Source organism: Rhineura floridana, chromosome 4, assembly GCF_030035675.1.
Source record: "Rhineura floridana isolate rRhiFlo1 chromosome 4, rRhiFlo1.hap2, whole genome shotgun sequence".
Lineage (NCBI taxonomy): Eukaryota > Metazoa > Chordata > Lepidosauria > Squamata > Rhineuridae > Rhineura > Rhineura floridana.
Window position 1 is genome coordinate 82,710,336 of NC_084483.1, and position 22,467 is coordinate 82,732,802.

Below are 22,467 nucleotides of genomic sequence, written 5' to 3' on the forward strand. Positions count from 1 at the left end.
TGGGGCTTGTGTCACTCATCACACCTCCATCTGGCTGAGTCGATGCAGCACATAGACGGGAGGTGGAGGGGTGTGGTGAATAGGCTGGCAGGTAACATGCCACTAGGGCCAATCTGGTACTCTTGCCAGCCTCACTGCCATGCCCCTCTCCGTCCCAGTATGCTGCAGCAACTCAGCAGGGTGGAGGTAGGGTGAGCGGCACAGCCCCAACACACTGCCCACTGCTGGTGGCATGAGAGAAAGCTACAAGTCACTGGCACAGCAAAGGTGGTGAGACATCACAAAGCAAGTGGCTCAAGCACTATAGAGATCAGTAAAAGTTACTGCTACCTTAAAACAGTATTTTTTGACAACAGATGCCTTGGATGTATGCAGCATTAAATTGTATCTGCATAAATTCAAATTATTCAGAACTATTATATATTTATAAGAAAGGGTGCAAGTTATTGTATGTTACAGTCACTTTCGATTTTACTTTTCATTTTTCCACAATTCAATTAAGCCATAAAAAGGACAGCTCCTGTTTAAACTTTTCCAAGCACATACTTTCCTTTTAACAGGATGCTTAATCGATCATCCACTGATGTTTTGTCCTCTGCAGCATATGCTTGACCTGTTTTTAGCGTCTGAATATTGCAGAATTGTCCTGTCAATCTTTGGAACAGCTCTGGAGGCACATGAAGTGGTTCAAACATTCTCTTATATAGACTACTGAGCTCTTTATCTATCTTTATCTGGAACACAATAAAGAAATATTAAATGTAAGCAGCTCATTAAATATATGGCTATTTTCAGTTAAACTTTACTCTAAAAGATATCTTTTTTAACCAGAAACACACAAACATATAAATTAGTAACATCTTCCAGTTTAGCATCAAAGAAGCTGACAAGTGGTCAAAGAATGATGCTACCATTCTACATATAAATAATTTGATTTTACCTTCATATAAGAGTTAGCAGTTGCATTTTTTTCTGTGTGTCAAAATACTCATTGCTCCTGGCTTAAGGAGGGCTAACTTTTAGCCAGGAGATATCAGTACAATTTTCAATGTTTCATTTTGATATCACACCCATGGCTACAAACAGAAGTTACCAATGTAATAATTAAGATATAAATGCAAACAGAATTGTATTCTAGTAAAACATTATCAGAATATTTCCTCATTTTCCCAAAGTTATTTCTCTGCTTAGTGTAGCATATTAGCGGATGGAGCGCAATTCTACAAATGTTTGCTCAGTGGGACTTGTATCTGAATTGAATGAAACTTTTCCCCAGTAAAGTATTCATAGTCAAAGAGACTGACCTACAACTGAGGATGCATCCAGTTCAAATCTCAATTTGGCCATGAACCCACTAGGTGACCTTATTTCATTATACAGCCACGGGAGTGGCTGTATACTATAGCCAGCGTGGATTTTTCACATTCCGCAATGTTAAATTGAAAATACTACCCATGCCATTTGGATGCTTCCCATAAGCTCATTTCAAAACAAAACCTTACGAAACTTATAGTCCTGAACTCAGAAACGCTTGCTTAACAACCCTGTAAATTTTCATGGCGATACACAAAACAGTCAGAGACAATAGAGAGTTCAAAGTCTAAAAAGAGAAAGAGAAAACCCAGAGCCCTTTTGGACTTTTTTCTGTCAGAGTTCTCATAGTCTGCTGAAATTCATTAATGTCAGCCATGCTCACAGAGTACCTGTAATCCTGTTACTGACCTTGCCCCATACTCCGACCTTCATCGTCTGCAGTTTAAAAGTTAAAAAAATGCCTGGTTGATTTTTAATTAATTTAATTTTTTTGCATTGAACTGAATGATAATGTTGGGCATGCTCAGTAAGAACTAACTGTCAGTGTTCTAAAAGCCAGACTCCCAGCTGCTTGGCTTGCCTAATCAGGGGGCCACACCCACACCAGACTTTGATTTCAAGTGAGACAGTTGTGGCTTCCCCCAAAGAATCATGGGAAGTGTAGTTTGTGAAGGGTACTGAGAGGAGACTCCTATTCCACTTTCAGAGCTCTAATGGCCAGACTGATTTAACAGTCAGCCACTCTGATTGAAGGTCTGTGAGGGGAACAAGGCGTCTCCTAGCAACTCTCAGCACCCTTCACAAACTACACTTCCCAGGATTCTTTGAGAGACGTCATGACTGTCCAAAGTGAAATAAAGGCCTGGTGTGGATGTGGCCAGGGACAGCTTTGGTTTAAATTTGGGTGGGAGGCTACATGTGCCTGCTGTAGAATAAAATGGTGGGGGAAACGCTGAAAAGCAATTATACTGTTCACAATGTTTTCCTTTTGGAAAGGAAAGGGGCTTCTCCTCTGCCCAGTATCCACCCACCCAATCTCCTCCCCCTCCTCCTCCCCTCCCTGCCCCTCCCCCGGGTCAGTGTTTGACTACGACCTGGGAGACCAGGGTGCAAATCCGTACACAGCCATGAAGCTGACTGTGTGGCCTTGGGCAAGTCACTGCCTCTGAGCCTCAGAAGGAGGCAATGGGAAAACTGCTTCTGAATACTGTTTACCATGAAAACCGGTATGGAGCCATTATGGAGAACAAGTCTTATGAGGAAAGGTTGAAGGAACTTGCCATGTTCACTCTGGTGAAGAGAAGGCTGAGGGGTGACATGATTGCACTCTTTAAGTACCTGAAGGGCTGTCACATAGAGGAGGGTACAGATTTGTTCTCTGCTGCCCCAGAAGGTAGGACTAGGTCTAATGGTTTTAAGTTGCAGGAGCGTAGATTCAGATTGGACATTACAAGGAACTTCTTGACAGTAAGGGCAGTTCGGCAATGGAACCGACTGCGTAGGGAGGTGGTGGGATCCCCTTCACTGGATGTCTTCAAGCAGAGGCTGGACAGCTATCTGCGGGAGATGCTCTAGCTGTGGATTTCCTGCTGTGAGCAGGGGGTTGGACCCAATGGCCTACAAGGCCCCTTCCAACTCTATGATTCTATGATTCTAACCCTATTAATAGGGTAGCCATAAGTTGGGACTTGAAGGCAGTCCATTTCAATTTTCAAACGATTGCACAGAAATAAATCCCACTGAACTCAAAAAGTATACAAATGATCAAACCCACCCTCCCTTCTCCTCCCTCCTATCCCCTCCCTCTTGCCCCTTCCCTCCCCCTTCCTTTGCCTCTCCCTCCCCATCTCCTTCCAATCACCTCCTTCTCCTTCCCCTTCCTCATCCCCACGGTCAGTTTTACTTATCTTAAGCATGATTGCATGGGAGTAAATACCATTGAACTCTATAAGCATGCAAATGATCAAACCTGCCCTCCACTCCTCCTTCCTTTGCCCCCCTCCAATCCACTCGTACCCCTTCCCCCCTCCTCCTCCATGGTCAGTTTTACCTATTCTAACCATGATTGCATAGGAGTAAATCCTACTGAAGTCAATAAGCATGCAAATGATGACCTGCCTTTTCCCTCCTTCCCCTCTCCTCTCCCTTCCTCCTCCCCTTCCCACTTCCTTCTTCCTCCTCCCCTGCCCACTTCAGCCCTCCCTCCCTCCCCCCCCGGTCAGTTTTACCTATCCTAAGCATGATTGTACAGGAGTAAATCCCACTGAACTCAGTAAACATGCAAATGATCAAACCTGTCCTTCTCCCCTCTCCCTCCTGCCTGCTCCCCTCCCCATCTTCCCCTCTGCCCTCCCTCCCTCCCCTCCCTCCTCCCCCCCTCCCCATCCCATGTTCAGTTTCACCTGTCCTAAGCATGATTGCAGGGGAGTAAATCCCACTCAACTCAATAAGCATGCAAATTATCAATCCATTCTCAGCAAACTTGCACAGAATCCCATTTCTTACCTCCTGGATTAAAAAGCAGAGAAATTCACTCATAGGCAAAAAACCTTGTGGTTGCCACCACTCACCATATGCTCACAGGCACATGTTACCAAATTCTTCCAAGCTACACAGGAAGAGGATTGGACTGTGAAAGAGCAACCCAAATTGTCTTTGCATTTTGACAAATTTTAAAGTTTGATAGAAATATCTGTGGGCTATAGGTACATTCTTAAACTGCAAGGTTTTTTGCCTATTAGTGAATATTTATTTATTTATCAAATTTATATCCCATCCTCCCAAAGGAGCCCAGGGTGGCAAGAACTTCTGTGAGAAAAGATACAATAAAAAACATATTTAAACATAAAAAAGCCATTTAAACATCTCAAAGCAACACAACACAACATAACATCTAAAACAAATTTAAGAACAAATGTAACCAAATCATGTGCCTGGATAGGCCAGCTAAACAAAAACATTTTCAGCAGGCATCTAAAAAGAGATGAACAGATAATAAAAGAGTCCATTGGCAACTATCTAGATGACAATGCTGTGATTAGTAGGAGCCAGCATGGGTTTGTCAAGAAAAAGTCCTGTCAAACTAATCTCATCTCTTTTTTTGATCGGGTCACTAGCGTAGTAGATGGTGGAAATGCTGTAGATGTCATCTATCTAGATTTCAGCAAAGCGTTTGACAAAGTCCTCCACGACGTTTTGATTAGCAAACTGGTCAAATGCGGACTAGATGAAAATACTGTCAGGTGGATTCACAACTGGTTGGAAAACTGTACTCAAAGAGTGGTCGTCGGTGACTCTGCTTCAGACTGGAAGGAGGTTTCGAGTGGAGTGCCACAGGGTTCTGTCCTGGGGCCGATACTCTTCAACATTTTTATCAATGACTTAGATGATGGGGTGGAGGGAAGCCTTATGAAGTTTGCGGATGATACGAAACTGGAAGGGATAGCTAACACAATGGAAGACAGGAATAAAATCCAAAGGGACCTGGATAGACTAGAAAATTGGGCTGAAATTAATAAAATGAAATAAAATAAAGACAAATGCAGAATTCTGCATTTAGGCCACAAAAATAAAATGCACGGGTACAGGATGGGAAATACCCAGCTTAGCAGTAGTGCGTGTGAAAAGGACCTTGGAGTTGTAGTGGATCGCAAGTTGAACATGACCCAGCAGTGTGATGCTGCAGCAAAAAAGGCAAATGCGGTTTTGGGCTGCATAAACAGAGCTATAGTTTCCAGGTCGAGGGAAGTAATAGTCCCACTATATTCTGTATTAGTCAGGCCTCATCTGGAATACTGCGTTCATTTCTGGGCGCCTCATTTTAAGAAAGATATAGACAAGTTAGAGCGGGTTCAGAAGAGGGTGACGAGGATGATAGCCGGTATGGAGAACAAGTCTTATGAGGAAAGGTTGAAGGAATTTGCCATGTTCAGTCTGGTGAAGAGAAGGCTGAGGGGTGACATGATTGCACTCTTTAAGTACCTGAAGGGCTGTCACATAGAGGAGGGTACAGATTTGTTCTCTGCTGCCCCAGAGGGTAGGACTAGGTCTAATGGTTTTAAGTTGCAGGAGCGTAGATTCAGATTGGACATTAGAAGGAACTTCTTGACAGTAAGGGCGGTTCAGCAATGGAACCGACTGCGTAGGGAGGTGGTGGGATCCCCTTCGCTGGATGTCTTCAAGCAGAGGCTGGACAACTATCTGCGGGAGATGCTCTAGCTGTGGATTTCCTGCTGTGAGCAGGGGGTTGGACTCGACGGCCTACAAGGCCCCTTCCAACCCTATGATTCAATGATTCTATGAGTACAGTGACGGTGCTTGCCCACTGTCAATAGACAAGGAGTTCCAAAGTACAGGTGCTGCCACACTAAAGGAATATCTCCTTACAAATGTAGAATGGACATTGTGTGGCACTTGTACAAGTTCCACAAATGGAAGTGATCGAATTGGCACATATGAGATAAAGCAATCCCTTAAGAGCCAGTGTGGTGTAGTGGTTAAGGTGTTGGACTACAACCTGGGAGACCAGGGTTCGAATCCCCACATAGCCATGAAGCTCACTGGGTGATCTTGGGCTAGTCACTGCCTCTCAGCCTCATGAAAACCCTATTTATAGGGTCGCCATAAGTCGGAATTGACTTGAAGGCAGTACACGTGGCTTCTTAAGTAAATCTCAAGCCATTAAGGGCTTTATATACCATTAACAACATATTGAATTTAACATCTTAGATGTGCCACAATATCTCATCCTCAGCACAAACACACACACCCCATCTGCAATAAGGGGATAGAAAACCTAACCTACCTGATAGGACTGGAGTGAGAATAGCAAGATAATGTACGTGAAGCACTTTGAACACTTCACAAGTAATGCTGAAGACTATTATTACCTTTGATATGAAGCAGAAGTAGACCAGAGAGCCCTGAAAACAACTCAGGACATGCAACAGCAGTCCACTGTAAGACATCGTAGCTAAGGAAGGAGAAAAGTGTCTAACATTCTACTCTCATTTATGCAGCAAACAGGAAACAGAGTGACTAGATGTCTTCCTGAATTAATACAGTTACTAGCCAGGACACTCTGTCCTGTCCTATCCAAAAACACAGGCAGATTGAGCGGAGACCAGTTTGGCTTGCAGAGAGAGGAGAAAGTGGGTATTGTGGATAGCAAAAACAGAAAAGGTTTTGGCACCAGAGAAAGAAGTATGGAAGACATAAAGGCATAATTCAAGGGAAACAAGAGAAGAGTGAAAGAAAAACACCAGTTTGAGGATGAATTCTTCTTCATTAGCTTATCTATAGTTCAACTATTTCTGGCTAATAAATAAGGCTGGCAGGAAGCTTAGTAAAATGGAGATGTATGCTCTATGGGGGGAAAAGAGTGCTGCCCTTGGGTTCAAAGACAAGTGTGAGGTTGCTCATTTGTCACAACAATGTTGGGGATCTTGCAGGCCACTCTCAAAAAAAAAACATGACTAAACAACATACCAGATTCTCTTTCTTCTCCTTTCTGTTCATTCAGGTCAAAATGTTTTTTCATGCTACATTTTCATACTGTGGTTTGTACTGTTCACTCATTCCTCAGTGAACAGATGCTACTATAGAAGGAAGTACAGTATAAGAGGACTCTGGATGAAAATTATTCTGTGGTAAAGAAGCTGAAATCATGTACATCTCCGTATACATTGTACCCAACTAAGTCATTGCACAAGAGGAATGACTTCTGTTCATGCAAATAATTTGCCGTCCCTCTCCTCCCTCTGTATGCATCCCCCAAATCTGATCCAGAGTGTTGGGGAAATCTCCACAACAGATCTGGGGGAAGGTTGCAGGGACTGCGCAAGGGGAGAAGTTCTGTCACACAAGTGGAAGTCGTTTCACTCACACAATTACTTAGTCGGATACAACCCAGTAAATATATGACAGTGATCAGTAGAAGCCAGCATGGATTTGTTAAGAATGAATCCAACCAGACTAATTTTATTTTTTTTAAATCAGGTTACTGGCTTAGTAGATTATGAGAATACTGTGATTCTTATTTATTTTGATTTCAGAATAACATCTCACAGAGTTCCCCATTTGTTAGCAAACTGGTTCAGTATGATATTTCATGCAGATCCGCAGCTGGTTGGAAAAGCATATTTATAAAATGCTTGTCAACAGCTCCTTATCAAACTGGAGGAAGGTGTCAAGTAGGGTGCCGTAGGGATCTGTCCTGAGCCTAACACCCTTCAATATTTTTTATCAGTGGCTTAGATCAAGGGGTGGAGGGAACCCTTATCAAACATGCAGATGATACAACACTGGTAGGTGTAGCTAACAATGCAGAAGACAGGAATAAAATTCAAAATATCTTGAATAGTCTCAGTCATTTTTCATCTCTAACAAAATGAAATTCAAAAGAAAATGGGTGCCACTTTCAGCAAAAGGATATGCACAAACTGAAACTAGTTCAGAGGAGGGCAATAAAATTAGTAATAGTTACAGAAAACAAGTCATATGATGAAAGCTTGAAGAAACAGAGCTGAAATCATGTACCTCTCCATATACATTGTACCCAGCTAAATCACTGCACAAGTCATTGCATATTTAGTCCAGAGAAGAGTAAGCAGCTACATGATAACATTTCACAAATACCAGAATGTGTGAAATATAAAAGACTATCTCACAGGAGTAAGTTAAAGGAGGGTAGATTTTAGAAGAATATTGGAGAAACTTCTTAATGGTAAGAGTAGTTCAATGCTGAAACCAATTAATTCATGGAGAGTGGGAAGGGTTTCCCCCACTGGAGGTCTTCAAGCATAGGGTGGGCAGCCATGCATTGGGGATGCTCTAGGTCAGGATTTCATGCACTGAGCAAGGAGCAGATGGCCTACAAGACTCCTTTCAGCTCTACAACACTATGGCTGGAGATATACTTGAGGTTGTACTGGTTTCAGCACATCTCCACCTCTGCTTTCTGAAAGCAAGGGCACACAACATTCATCAAACTCCTCCTTTTTACTCCTAAACCAGGGAAATTGGAGATAGAGTGTGTTGTACCTTGAAGTCAGCCACACACACACACACACTTTAAAACTGATTGGCCATCAACCCCATTGCCACTCCAGGTGTGTGGAAACACTTTGCTGTAGGCCCAGACAGAGACAGTGATTGACCCAATGTTTTGCTGTGGGTGGTTCTAAAAAGTCTGAAATCAGCAGAAGGGAACATTTGTGTTCAGCAGTGGGCAAATATATTTCAAACCACAGCCAGACAAAACGGTCCTGCTGTTTTGAAACAACTAATTTGCACATAGCCTGAGTCTTAATGAGTCACATATGCATTTAAGTCATTTCTGATTGCAACATCTCTACTGCAATAGCCAATGAGAAAGTATTTGGAGAATAAAGACAAGAACAGAATTACTCCTTTAAAAAAAAACAAAAAAAATAAGAAGCTGTCATGCTTCCACATCCCCATCACTGCTCAAGATGTTATTAAAGCCTGCTTTTTAAGGCTTCCAATGACTTATAGGCCAAATTCTGATTTTCCCTTGCCAAGCCTTCTATTGCATTGGTGCTCTTTTGATAGCAGATGCAGCCTAGGAGGGAAGAAAAAAGCCTGAAACACTGAAGATTTTGTGCAATGACTGTAAGAATGATTCATCTAGCTTGCTGTGCTGCTCATTTAAATATATATATATATATATATTTACATCAAAGTCTAACTGGATTAAATGAAATACTTTAATATTTCAGTTTTTATGTGGGTTTTTTATTTATCATGAATAACCAAACTACAACGGATGCTGGAAAGTAGATCTGCCATTGAGTCATACACACACACATACACAGAGCAGGGAGGGTGTGCTGTTAAGGCTTTTGGCAAAATGGAAGACGTATTGATAGCCAGAAAGCAAGTCCATTGTCCAAAATAGGCAGGCAGGCAGCAATCACAGCCGTTCGAGGTTTTGGACTTTTGAGTGGTGGCTTCAGTATTTCATATCCCACATATGACACCGAGTCCAGTCTGGACCACATGCTAGAGAAATGGCAACAGCCACCTCAGCATGTTCTGGACCAACTTTTATAATGAATTCAGGCAAGCACAGTAAACACACCATGGAACAAATATTTTGACTAATTGTATTACATGAAAATGTGTGAGAGAACCTCCTCCCACTCCTACAAACAACACACCCTCCTTTTTCATTTTAAAAAAGCAACTTCACCAGTAGGCAATGTGAAGCAGAGGGGAAGAGCTATTTAACCTTTCCCACTCCAAATCATCCTTGTCTGGTGGTTCCCTGACCACCACCATGTTCCAGATGTGTGCTGCTTGAACAAGCATGTTGAGATCCCATGTAGCAAGAGCAGGTTGAGAACAATTTGGAATGGAGCAATGAGCAGCAGCATGCACAAGCCCCCCACCATCTGCTTTGTTCAGTCAAAGGAAAGGAAAAGTACAAAATGTATTACTCTAACATATGGTACAGAAAAGGGTAGAGGACTGGAACACTTTCCCTCTGACAAAAGGCTAAAATGTTTGGGGCTCTTTAGTTGGGGGGGGGGAAGCTCTGAACTAGCATGCTCTTAAGAAAGAAACAATAAAACACAGAAGAACTTAAATCAGGCTACACTTAACAAGAGTCTAGTATGAAAAATCTAAACCTACATTGCACATTCATTTTTACGCATAGCACAGCTAGCAAGAGAGGTCCAAATCGGCTTTTTAGTTTCACACATGTGAAAGCAGTGAAAGATTAATTAGGGCCCAGAAGTTAATATGAAAATCAGATAATAATGGTAAACACAAAGGAGGGTCAATATAAAAAGTCTGCAAGGCATGAGAATAGGTTCAGTGGTGGCTGCTAGCTGATCTACAGTGAATGAAATATGGGACTCTTTGATGCTGTAAATAAATAAATTATTTGTCCAAGTCTCACGATAACTTTGAATGACTTACAGAATGATTGTATGCAAGTTTCTGTAGAAGTAAGCCTCATTGTGTTCAGTAGAACTTATTCTCAGATAAGTGTTCATAGGGTTGCAGCCTTAATCCTGTATAAGGATTCTTTTCCTGCTTAATTTTTAATTGATGCCTTTTAATCATATCTTGTAAAAATAGGTTACAATATTATATTGAAAAGCATTTCATCTTTTATACAACAAAAGAGGCATACAATTGAGTGATTACAAGTCACCAGCATGAATCTTAATTTAAAATAACCTATATTTTTCCTACAGGGTAACTGATTTTATAGAGTGGAAGAAATACCTGAAGGCTTACTACCCTTGTCAAATAGTAGTACATTGTACATTGTAAATAATCAAGTTTCCTAATTCTATGTATACTCTCTATTTCGGAAGGAAAATAGTTTCAAATCTTAAAACACACACACACAAACACTTGGATTCCACTTGAATGCAAATTGAGCTGCTGGATGCCCAAAAAACCATTAAAAATGGAAATGGACTGCCTTCAAGTCGATTCTGACTTATGGTAACCCTGTGAATAGAGTTTTCATGGTAAATGGTATTCAGAGGTGGTTTACCATTGCCTCCTTCTGAGGCTGAGAGGCAGTGACTGGCCCAAGGTCACCCAGTGAGCTTCATGGCTGTGTGGGGATTTGAACCCTGGTCTCCCAGGTCATAGTCCAACACCTTAACCACTACACCACACTGGCTCCCTTCAGAAAGAATTACAAACTTCTTTAAAAAGGATTTTTTTAAAAAAGTAACTGAAAACAAATGGTTCAAAGCAAAGCTCCTGAGTTGTATAAATGATAATTCATATTACTAATATAGCCAACAAGCTTATTATAGACTTGTTGGAAGCAAGACAGAAGAGCAAGGTCATTTAAAAGGACCCTCTTGGATAATTTATTGATAGTTTAGTGGTGATGTACCTACCGGTCTTCTCTTGTATAGCAAATATATAAAATGCAGAAGGTTGATAACAAGGAATGCTGTATTCCAGATCATTATATCCACAGCACAACGGAATAGCGTTGCCCAGATAATGAATAGTGTACAACCTGCCAAAAATAAAGAGTGTCAAATTACTATCTATAGATACACATATACAGAGCCCTGCCCTTCCCGCCAAGTCCAGAGAACTATGATTTCAACTGAAGACTGTGACTGATTTTGACCAGACTCCACACTTAGCTATTTCAAGAAGAAAAATAAAAATGGTCCATTTAATTTACTTCCAAACAATAATGCTCTTCAGAGTAATTAGGTCACAAATCATAAACTAAGCCTTTATAGTCATGATAAGAATGCATTCTACTGCAATTACAGTATGCATGTCACAGTCATAAGCATGTGTGGAACTGAGCATGACTCTTCCTCCTCAGAAAAGTGGCAAAAGGCTGTACATGTTATCTACACATATATGTCACAAAATACACTGAAGGGGTATTAGGAAGATACAGCTGTTCGCACATTTGTTAACTGTATTTATAGGACACTATTCTGTTACATTAGTATCTAAAGTAGTTTACAAAAAATACCACAATATCAAAGCAGAGACAATAACTAAAAACATGAATTTAAGACAGAGATAAATGTAGATGTATTAATACAATTAGTATAGCAGCAGGAGGAATTCAATAAAGCCATAAAAACAAATAATTACTAAAACCCAATAAATGCCTAGAAAAATTATAATCGTGTTGGTGATTCCTGAACCTGTCAGGGAAGGGTCCTCCATAAGTGGGGTGACACCACTCCTTAGTCTCCTTGGTCACCACCTGTGTTACCAGTGAGGGTATCCAGAGGATGGACTCCAAAGCAATGCTTCCTCACTATAACTACAGAGGGGTTATGTATGAGCCAGACTTACATCTGCATTCAAACTAGGTTTTGATTCTTCCATGACAGGCCAGGCTGCAGAATCTTATGCAGCATTGTTGTGTGGCATGGAAGAAGAGGGAAGATTAGTATTCAACAACAACCCTATTTTGGCATACAGAAGCTCTTGTGTATTCCTACGTATATATTGTTTGTCCTACCTAATATTACCATAGCTCGTAGGACAATCATATGAAGATGGAAAGTGGTTGGAATAACCAATCCAACGGCAAAACAAATATTGGCCATATGAAACACTAGGTGATGAATCTCTCTCCAGTTTTCACACACAGTTTCATTCAAAGGCACAGCAGTGGCATTTCTGACATCTGGGCTGAAAGTCAAAGGTGTCATCATGCTTGAATTAGCTTCTGTGGGGTTTATCTTGAAGTTGCCTGTTAAAATATATTTTTTACAAAAAACATGAAAATTAGAAGCAGAAAAATGCAACACATAATCCCATGCTTGCAGCTTGAATCCATATTTTTCAACAGATTTGAAAGTATTTGAGAGCTGAAACTATATGGCCATACACACTGAAACATTTTTTGTGTCTATACTGTTTTTAAACATAAACAAAGGACAAAATATTTATCATAGCTGCTGCAAGATATTTTGCTATCCAAGGCAGAATATCACCTTTCTCTATGCATGAAGTGCATTCAATTAAATATATACAGGAGGTGACTTCTATGCTTAAATCAATATTAGCATGGCATACTTAAAAATAGTGAGAGTTCACCTTATCTATCCCACACCTATCCAACTGCCATGTAGCAGTGACATTAAGCGGTACTACTAAATATAGAACTTTACAAAGCTAAAGACGCAAAAGGCTGCACAATTTTTCTGACAGCCAATTTTTAAGTGCGGCAGAAATAGGTTTACTTTATCTTCCAATGTGACATAAGGGCAGATAATGCATTTGACCCCTTAATCCATGCATGGACATTAGCAGGGGACACTGCCCATGCATGGACATCAGCAAGGGATACTTTTTAATTAGATATACAACCAGCCCCCTATTGAAAATTACAAAAGGACAAAACACTGTTTGCTTCGCTATACTATATTCTTTGTCACTGGCTCTATTGACAGGTCTTGCTTAGATTTCTTTTTTTTTTCTTGTTCGCATTCATGCTTTTAAAGGTGAGCTAAGTACCTTTTATTGCCTGAAAATAATGTCAAAATGCTACCACCACTACGACCACATACAAAAAGAGAGAGAGAGGAGGATATAACTATTTACAGGATGGGATCTTTTTATCCTAATTCACATTTCCTAGAATTGTGACTCAGTGTTCTTTTTTTTTAAAAAAAGTAGGTTGCAATTTTATACTAACCACTTACTTGGATGTAAGCCCCACTAACATGATCATCTAAAAAGAGGCATCTACCACTTACTGTCTGCCACACAAGAAAAAATAGCTCTTAAGGTGATGCTTGCCATCCACATTTTTTAGAAATATGTGTTTGTTTCGGGAGGGGGGAATCAGTGTGCTGAGCACCTTAGAGGGCAACCTGTACCTTAGGGGAAAACAATAGCTGATAGGAGATTTTCAGTAGGAGGCTGGTCTCTGAGCTGGATCTCATTCTGGATTGTAACCCTGCAGGTACTTTGGACAGTTTAACCAAAACATTTTTAATACACAGACAACAGAATGTATTGTAATAACATGCAGTCACAATATTATACTTTAAGGTGCTGCCTAATAATATTATAGGGTCACAGTCATGGCCCTATGGTAAGGGTAAGTTGGCTGAATTGCATTTCACCATTATAAGAGTTTAGGGGGTAGTAGATCTTATGGCTTAGTAAATGATTCAGTGGACTGATTTGATACTTGACAGGGTAGGAGAGATATACTTGAGGATGATCCATGCTGAATTTGGGATAGAAAGGATAACAAATGGCTTATTTGGAATGAATTAAACATATGAGTGCTTTAATGAAGTTGACATGTGATGTGTGCGTATTTCTTCCACAGACTTTGCTGGGGTGATTTTCCAGAAAGATTTCTCCTTTGGACTGCATCTTTTGGGAAACAGGTTGTTGTGTTGTGTCAAGTGGAAAGTCTAATGCAACCTTTGCCAACCTGGTGACCTCTAGATGTTCTGGACCACAACTCATATCATCCCCAGGCAACACAGTCATCTGGGACACATCAGGTTGACAAAGGCTGGTAAGTATGTCTTGTGCTTTTGCCTAATACAGAAGTTCCCAAACTTCCCCTCCCCCATGGTTCTTCCCAATGATTTTTCTGCCTCTGGTAAGCAATTGTGATGCACTGTGTTCAATGCTGGATGATTTTTAGTTAAATTGTTATTCTCCTTTTATTTTTTATATTGTATTTTATTGTATTACAGTATGAATTCTATAGAATTCAGATTGTCATACAATAAAATGCTACCTAAGAATCAATAAAATACAATTAAAAAATAAATATGAATATTTAATGCAATGGATGTGCTGTCTCCTGTCTTGAACCACAAACCCACAGACACACTGTGGACCACCTAAATGAAGCTCAAGGACCACTGGTGGTCCATGGATCCACAGTTTGGGAGCCCCTGGTCTAACAGTAGTGTAACATGTTTGTAGTTTTTATTAAAAATATATTTTTGTGAACAATGTTTATCTATGGGAATTTATAAGGGTGTTCCCTTCAAATGCCCAGTAAGAACCTGTTGTAGAGAACGTTAAACAGAAGGGAGAAGGTTTGAACTGTAGCCTTTTGTTGGATCCGATGCCAGCACTAGCCAACACTCTGCACAATGTTAGTGAGCAGGGCCGGTCCTAAAGGGCAGCCAGGTCGGCCCTGGCTGAGGGCCCCTGGGCCACAGAGGCCCCTGAGGGGCCTCTCAATAGGATGGGGGGGGAGTAGCGTTCCTTTTCTGCAATCCACGGCAGAGTAGCTGCCACAGATCGCAGCAAGGGAGCTTCTTCCACCCACTCATCTCTCCTATCTTTTGAGGCTGTGCAGGCTGCGCGCACAGGACTGCCATTAACCAAGATGGCAGCTGAAATTTCCTTAGGGGGCTGAAGCCTCCGGCGCCATCTTGATTGATGGCAGCGATGCATGCAAATAGCAGCCTGCGCAGCTGTGAAAGACAGGAGAGACGGAGCCAGCAAACAGGCGGGTGGAAGAAGCTTCCTCCCTGCGAGAGACAGGTAGGCACATGCATGTATGTGTGTGTGCGTGCACGCCGGGGCCCAGAGCAAGCTGGTGCCCAAGGTCCCCAGCATGTCTGGAGCCGGCCCTGTTAGTGAGTAAAGGATGGCTTAGAGTCAGAGAAGTTCAAGGCAGCAAGAAAGGGAGGTCTCTCCTCCAAAGGAAAAGGGACAGAGGAGATGTTGAAGGATGTAAAAAGTAATTTTTTAAAAGAAAACTGAAGTGAATTTCATAGGAAGGATGTGAGAAAGTGGCAGTTTGAGGGGAGCAAATAAGATGCAAGTTAAGAAAAAGGAGAAGGGGAGGAAAAATTACTGGAGATTAGTAAAAACAGTTTGAGAAGGGGGGAAAAAGGAAAATATAAAATAAAATGGTCTCTCTACTTAGAGCCTCTAGCCCAGCAAAGTCTTCCTAAAGTGGGGGGCTGATTCATAATGCCTCCCCAGCCAAAGTCTGCATTTAACAAGTATCCTGCAATTCTACAGGTGCAACTTCCCCAAACACTTGCTACACCTAAGAATTTCTGCCTGATGTATCTGTAAAGCATACTGTGTTCCCTCACCACCTGTAGAGAATTTTGAGGCAGAAACACTTGCTACAAATCCAAACTGATGAATTTCAGTTTGGACACACAACCCTCCACCACCCAGCAAGCCCAATGTTGAATTGAAAGACCAATATGCAGTTTGAGTGAAAATTGGCAAAATTATTCCCAAGCTCAGATTCTATATTTATGTATAAAAATATTTGTATACTGTAATTTCATAAAAAATATCGAATTGCTTTATGACAACAATACAGAAAACCCCCAAAAATATTAAAACAGATCACCAGCAGTCTATTATGGAAAATGTTTTTCTTAACTGTCTGCATAAGTCTGGCAGAACAGAAAAATTTTCAGCAAACTTTTGAAGGTTAGCATAGAAGACGCCTGCTGAATCTCTATTGGAAGACTGAGCCACTAACACTGAAGGCTCCCTTTCATGTAGATGTCAAATAAGCCTCACCAACCAGTGCGAGGGGGGGGATGAGTAGCATGCCTACTCGTTACTTCAGTTATATATGCCGCATTTCATACTAGCACAACAAATTGTTTTAATTTTACAAAGAACAGAATGTATGAAGAAAGCCTGTTTGGTCCAGTGGTCAGAGTTCTGGACTAGAACCTGGGACCCCAAGGTTCAAATGTCCTTTCAGCCATGAAGCTCATTGGGTGAACTTGGGCCAATCTCTGTCTCTTAGCCTAATCTACCTGATAGGGTTGTTGTGAGGATAAAACAGGGGGAGAAAGGACCATGTATGCCACTTAGAGCTTCTTGGAGGAAAGACAGGATGTTAAATGCAATAATAAATTAATAAAGTTTCAAAAGTTTCTTACATTAGAATGCAAAAAGAAAAAGGGGGGAAAGCTCTGCCATAACTATGGACTTGAACCATACCCTGCCATTAAATGCCATTAAAATCAGAAAGGGGGGGGCGGATATCGTAACACATTACTAGAGTTATGGAAGGTTCAGTGTCACACAGGTCCCTTTCAACTCCTATCATTCTGTGTGGATATTATTGGTTGTCAGTTGGCCACTTGTAATGTGCAATAGTAGCTCCAGTTGCATAGGCTCCATGTGTCTATTCCAGTGAATGGGCAACTTTGGGTCCACCCCTCTTCCATGTACAGCCATCTAGCACCAAGGTAAGCAATGAGGATACCATTCCATATCCATATTGCCCAAATAACACACCTGTTAAGGGTGTGGCATTAACAGCTGCAATTTCCCAGAATGTTGGAGCTTGAATGAACATGGAAGGCCCTTAAACACAACATGTTAAACTGCAATGTTTTTTATGAATCTATGTATCTATGTATCCAGTGTGGCATAATGGTTAGAGTGTTGGACTACGACCTGGGAGACCAGGGTTCGAATCCCCACACAGCCATGAAACTGACTGGGTGACCTTTGGCCAGTCACTGCCTCTCAGCCTCAGAGGGAGGCAATGGTAATATCCGCAGGGTCGCCATAAGTCGGGATCGACTTGAAGGCAGTCCATGTATCTATCTTACAGCACCTTCTAACATTTAGAAGTGGCAAGACATGATAGAAGAGTTCTAAACAAAGAAAAACAATGGGAAGCGGATTTAAAGAAGAAAAAAGCAAGTTGCTTCCATAGAAAGCAGTGGGATTTCCTTTGCAGTAAATGTGTATAGGATGGTTATGAAATTACAGGGGTGCGGGATGGGGAGGGTTAACTATGAAAGGAAGGACATCAGAATTATTTTGTCAAAAGCCAGTCCCACATTAATTTTTTAATTCTTATTGAAAAGATTTGTAAAATCACAGATGTTTGACCACAACAATACATTAAAGATATAATTCAACATTACGAGCCTACCACAAACTAAACACATTTATTTAATGCACCTTCTTTAATGAGACTGGAAAAACTACACAGGCCAGAATGTAAAAAATCTTATTATATTCTGCATTTTCTCCTGGATGAAAACATTCACACATGAAACAAATGGCTCAGTAGAGGATGAAAGGCACTGAAGACAGTGGTGCTTACTTGGAATAAGTCCCACTGAATTTCATGCTTAGGTTTGGCAAGTAGTAGGGTGTTTTTGCAAACAAACACAAGTCACTGAGAAAAGTGAAACTATAAATAAAACACACAAGACGCACACAAGTCTTAAGCCCATTTCAGGCATGCTTCTTGCATGAAAAGCCTACATACGTGCAGAAATGAGCTTTAAGCTCCACCCTCTGCATGGTACTCCAACTCATGGTGGGCAATTGTGTGAAGCAGGGAGCCTCCTCAGTTCGTGTGGGCTCCCTGCAGGGTTGTAAATCATGTGAAGAGCCTCCCTGCTGTGCACAATCACCTTCCACGACTTGGAGGGCAATGGGAAAGGCGATGGGGGGCAGCCCTAGGTGCCCTTGCCCACTCTGCTCACTTATAGGCTTTTCACATGCATAGCATGTACAGATAGGGTTGTATTCAGGCGTTACCAAACTCCAGAAATACAGCACACATGGAGGAAAGTGTGTTAGCTCCCCCTCCCCCTGTCTCTGTCATGGAGAGAGGCAGCCTGCTTCTACTTGTGTAGGCTCACCACATGATATAGAACCCTGGAAAAGCAGAATCCTCCCATATCACATGGGAAGCTCCTGATAAAGTCCCTAACCCGGTTCCACTGCTAACCAAATTCAGAGCTCCCTTTGGAAAATGCTCCACAGAACAAATACTGCAGCATTACCTCACACACTGTAAAAATAAATGTTATAGATAGGTTTGGCTAGATGAGAACAGCTCTGTATGTTTCAAATATACCACTTCTATGCAAATATAGTCTGCATCTGTGTTGGAATTGCTTTTTAACATGTTTTTGAAGCTTTTGTGGAATGTTTTAAAAGATGTTTTGTTTTAATATGTTTTTAGTGTTTTGTTTTATTATATTTTAAAGTCTGTTTTTAGTGTTTTCTTTCCCACCCTGTGCTCCCTCTGGGAGGAAGGGTAGGATATAAATTTAATGAATAAATAAATAATACAGGTTTTATATATGACAAGTTACTTTTGGAGAGGAATGAGAAAGAGAGATAAACACTGAACTTTCACCTTCATTAAATATTTATCCCTGCACAGCATCACAAGTCTTAAGTAAGTCCCAATATTGAACCCTCCACAGCAAACTGGAACGGATTCAGAGGAAGGCAACAAGGATGATCAGGGGACTGGAAACAAAGCCCTATAAGGAGAAGAACTGGACAAGTTTAGCCTTGAGAAGAGAAGACTGAGGGGAGATGATAGCACTCTTCAAGTACTTTAAAGGTTGCCACACAGAGGAGAGCCAGGATCTCTTCTCGATCATCCCAGAGAGCAGGACATGGAATAATGGGCTCAAGTTGCAGGAAGCCAGATTTTGACTGAACATCAGGAAAACTGCCTGTTAGAGCAGTATGACAATAGAAGCAATTACCTAGGGAGGTGGTGGGCTCTCCAACACTGGAGGCATTCAAGAGGCAGCTGGACAGCCACCTGTTGGGTATGCTTTAATTTGGATGCCTGCATTGAGCAGGGGGTTGAACTCAATGGCCTTACAGGGCCCTTCCAACTCTACAGTTCTATGATCACAGATAGACAGACTGTTGGGGAAATTTCCACAGGATACTACTGTGTCTTTTGCATCACCTGGCTTTTTGTGGCTTCAGAATGAATGTCATTATAAAGAGCTAACTTGCTCTTTATATTAATATATACAAATATATATTAATTTCACCCAACTTTTCTCCTTTTAAAAAGAAAAAAAAATCTGACAGCAACAAAACTCTCCACTCAAAATGAACATGTTCCATTGACCTAGGATTGTATTTTCTCTTCCTATAGTATAATCAGTAAAACATATTTTATTAACGTAGTAATACCGGTTTCTGGTATGCTTTTTTTAAAGCATAAAAAAAAAGTAAAGGTGTCCCCGCACTTGCAGTGCGAGTCGTTTCCGACTCTTAGGGTGACGTCTTGCGACGTTTACTAGGCAGACCATATATAAGGGGTGGGATTGCCAGTTCCTTCCCCGGCTTTTCTTTAACCCCCACAGCATATGCCGGGTACTAATTTTACCGACCACGGATGGATGGAAGGCTGAGTGGACCTCGACCCCTTTTACTGGATTCGACTTCCTCCTTCCGTTGGAATCGAACTCCGGCAGTGAGCAGAGCTTCGGCTGCATTACAGCCGCTTACCACTCTGCGCCACGGAGAGCATAAACCTTTGTAAATAAACCATGAATATATATATTTAAATAAATTAATTCAGTGTTGCATAGATTTTGCATTGATCTGCTGTACCTATATATAAGCAGATACTTAAGAAAGGTTGTATTTGAAATGGAGCGAAACCCAGAGTAACAGCAGGAAGAGTCTCTCCAGCTCCCAACCGAAGGGATCTGAGGAAATGAAGGCAGCTGATAAGCACTTATCCAGACTGTCAAATGCACTGCTGGCTTTCCTCACAAAGGGCCACTGTAAGAGATAATCAGAACACCACTTTGAGAAGGCTGGAAGGACACACACTGCCCCTCTATTCCTTCCCTCCTCTCCAAAGTTATTTGACATTCAGCACCATGACAAAGCTTTGCATACAAGTGATCCAGAACGCAGCAAGGCCCAGGCTGGGGCCAACAACAGGTGCTCAGCTTAAGCTGAGCAAGCTTGCCTCGAATTTCAAGCATTATAGGGGGAATAAGCATGACTGAACATTTCAGCATGGGAAGACTGCCTCTCTCAACCATGCAAAGCAAGGGCTCTACCCTCAGACTCTTAAACTGCGGGGCTGGGTGTGAGTGAGATATCAAGTAATGAGAACACCAAAATATCCTTTTGAGCTTTTCACACTTTTGACGCCACCTCTGGAGCATATTCTGTAACACAGACTAGGCAGGGAGATGACTTTGCTAAGCTTATCCAAACCCAGATGAGAAATCCTACGCGCGCTCCTTTGCGTTCTACTGAAGAAACATAGCGTGGATGTCTCAGAGCATGTTGGATAAACTCGGTCTCTGCCACAGGGTCTGGGTTCTCTTTTGGGGGGAGAGCGGGAGGAGACACCTGGCTTGAATTCCACTGGGTTTGCCCAGGGCGCCCGACTCCCGGACATGTTGCAGTCTCGGGAAACTTTCCTTTTAGCAACGGGACGCAGGGCCAGGGCGGGAGAATTAATCGGCGAGAATCGGCTGAACCCACAGAAGGGCTGCCGAGAAAACCCCGAGCGCCCTTCCGTCCTTGCGGGAGCCGAGTAGGGCTCCCAAGCGGGTTATTCGGGGAGCTGCAGGGAACAGCAACTCCGGAGCCAAAGAGCGGCTCCCGAGGGGAGGCGACGACACCGGTCTATCTGCACCGGACGAGCTGTCTCCAGCGGGCAGCTGTCCGTTGCCGCTTCCGACTGCCCCGCTCCCTTTGCCCGCCTCTGCGCCGCCCTCCATTTCCCGCGCTTGCCGCCTCGCCCAACTTCTGTCCCCTCGCGGCTCCAGCCTCACCTGCGCGCGCCTCTCGCTTTGGGGGCGCCTTCCTTCTCCAGAATTTCGCTGCCGGCGGGAGCTCCTCCGGGGGCGCCCTCTGGCTCTTCTGCGCCTGCTAGAAGAGGCTGCGCGAAGCACTCGCCGGCCCCTGAGCGGAGCTTTTGACTAAAATAGGCATCGGGCAGTCGCCGCCGACACCAAGTTGCGGGCGGCGCCAGCTCTCTCCCGGCGCCGCCTGCTGTAATCTACCGAGAGCGGCTGTCGAAGCGCAAGCGCTGGGAAAGCCACAGCGAGCAGACACCCCACCGCCACCTCGGCTGTTAGACCACGGGGGAGAGGACAGGGCAGAGCCAAGCGAGGGGGGTAAGCGACCCCGCAAACAAGGAGCTCGCCTAGTATATTTCAGCCACCTGGAAATATACGTTGCCTCTTCTGTGACCCCCGAATTTGTTTTCTGGTGCTGCTACTGCGGGAGGAACAGGCTCCCTTGGCTCTTGTCGGGAAGCGAGGAGCAGCACCGCTGGCTCCAGAAGCCTGTTCCGAAAGTCCAGACTCCGTATCGGAGGGGAGGGCTAAATTACGGAGTGCCTCTGAGCATGGCCCGACTGTTTCCTTTCACTCCTGACTAGCAAGGTAACTAAAGCCCTGTAGCGAGCTCCTCCTGGGGGCACCGCTCCTCCCAGAGCTGTGCTTTGGCCCAGGATTTTTTATTTTTATTTTAGAAAATTATCTTTTTAATTTGTGATCTGACAGACAATGACAACCTCCATTTAAAGAATGGCAGTTCGTTTTAAAAGCAGGTGCAATTTAAGAATTAGATCATCAGTGAATGAGGCAGGGCGAATGCACAACAAAAGCCTCATCTGGAAGAGCCTCCCAAAATCTGCTCACTCAAGACTTTCCCTGACTGAGGGTGGGTTTTTCTTTATCATAGTCACCCTATACTTATTTACTTCATTACACACTCTCTGGAATGAGAGGGAATGTCACTACCTTTCTCTTTCCCTGGCCTGGCCCTCACATCCTCTCCACCACGGGAGGGGGGGGGAGAATTGGCACTTTGCTCCACGTAGAAATGTGGCTGCCCCATCTAACAAGAAAGGCTGGCTACAGGACTGATAAATTAATATAC

The 22,467-nt window shown here is 42.6% G+C and overlaps 1 protein-coding gene across 4 annotated transcripts in view; it reads right to left on the reverse strand.

Moving 5' to 3' along the window:
- The window catches only part of BVES (blood vessel epicardial substance), a 35,452-nt gene extending 13,929 nt beyond the window's left edge, over nt 1-21,523 (reverse strand). Inside the window, exons 1-6 of one of the 4 annotated variants that reach the window (XM_061623460.1) lie at nt 21,354-21,519; nt 20,167-20,340; nt 18,938-19,067; nt 12,314-12,547; nt 11,208-11,332; nt 547-734 (exon numbers count right to left, since the gene is read on the reverse strand). In XM_061623460.1, the coding sequence (XP_061479444.1) occupies nt 547-734; nt 11,208-11,332; nt 12,314-12,509 (509 nt within the window). In that variant the 5' untranslated portion in view covers nt 12,510-12,547; nt 18,938-19,067; nt 20,167-20,340; nt 21,354-21,519. Of the gene's footprint in view, nt 1-546; nt 735-11,207; nt 11,333-12,313; nt 12,548-18,937; nt 19,068-20,166; nt 20,341-21,353 lie in introns of all 4 variants that reach the window. The other 3 variants (XM_061623461.1, XM_061623462.1, XM_061623459.1) reach the window with 3 other exon arrangements.
- Between the last annotated feature and the right edge of the window lie 944 nt (nt 21,524-22,467).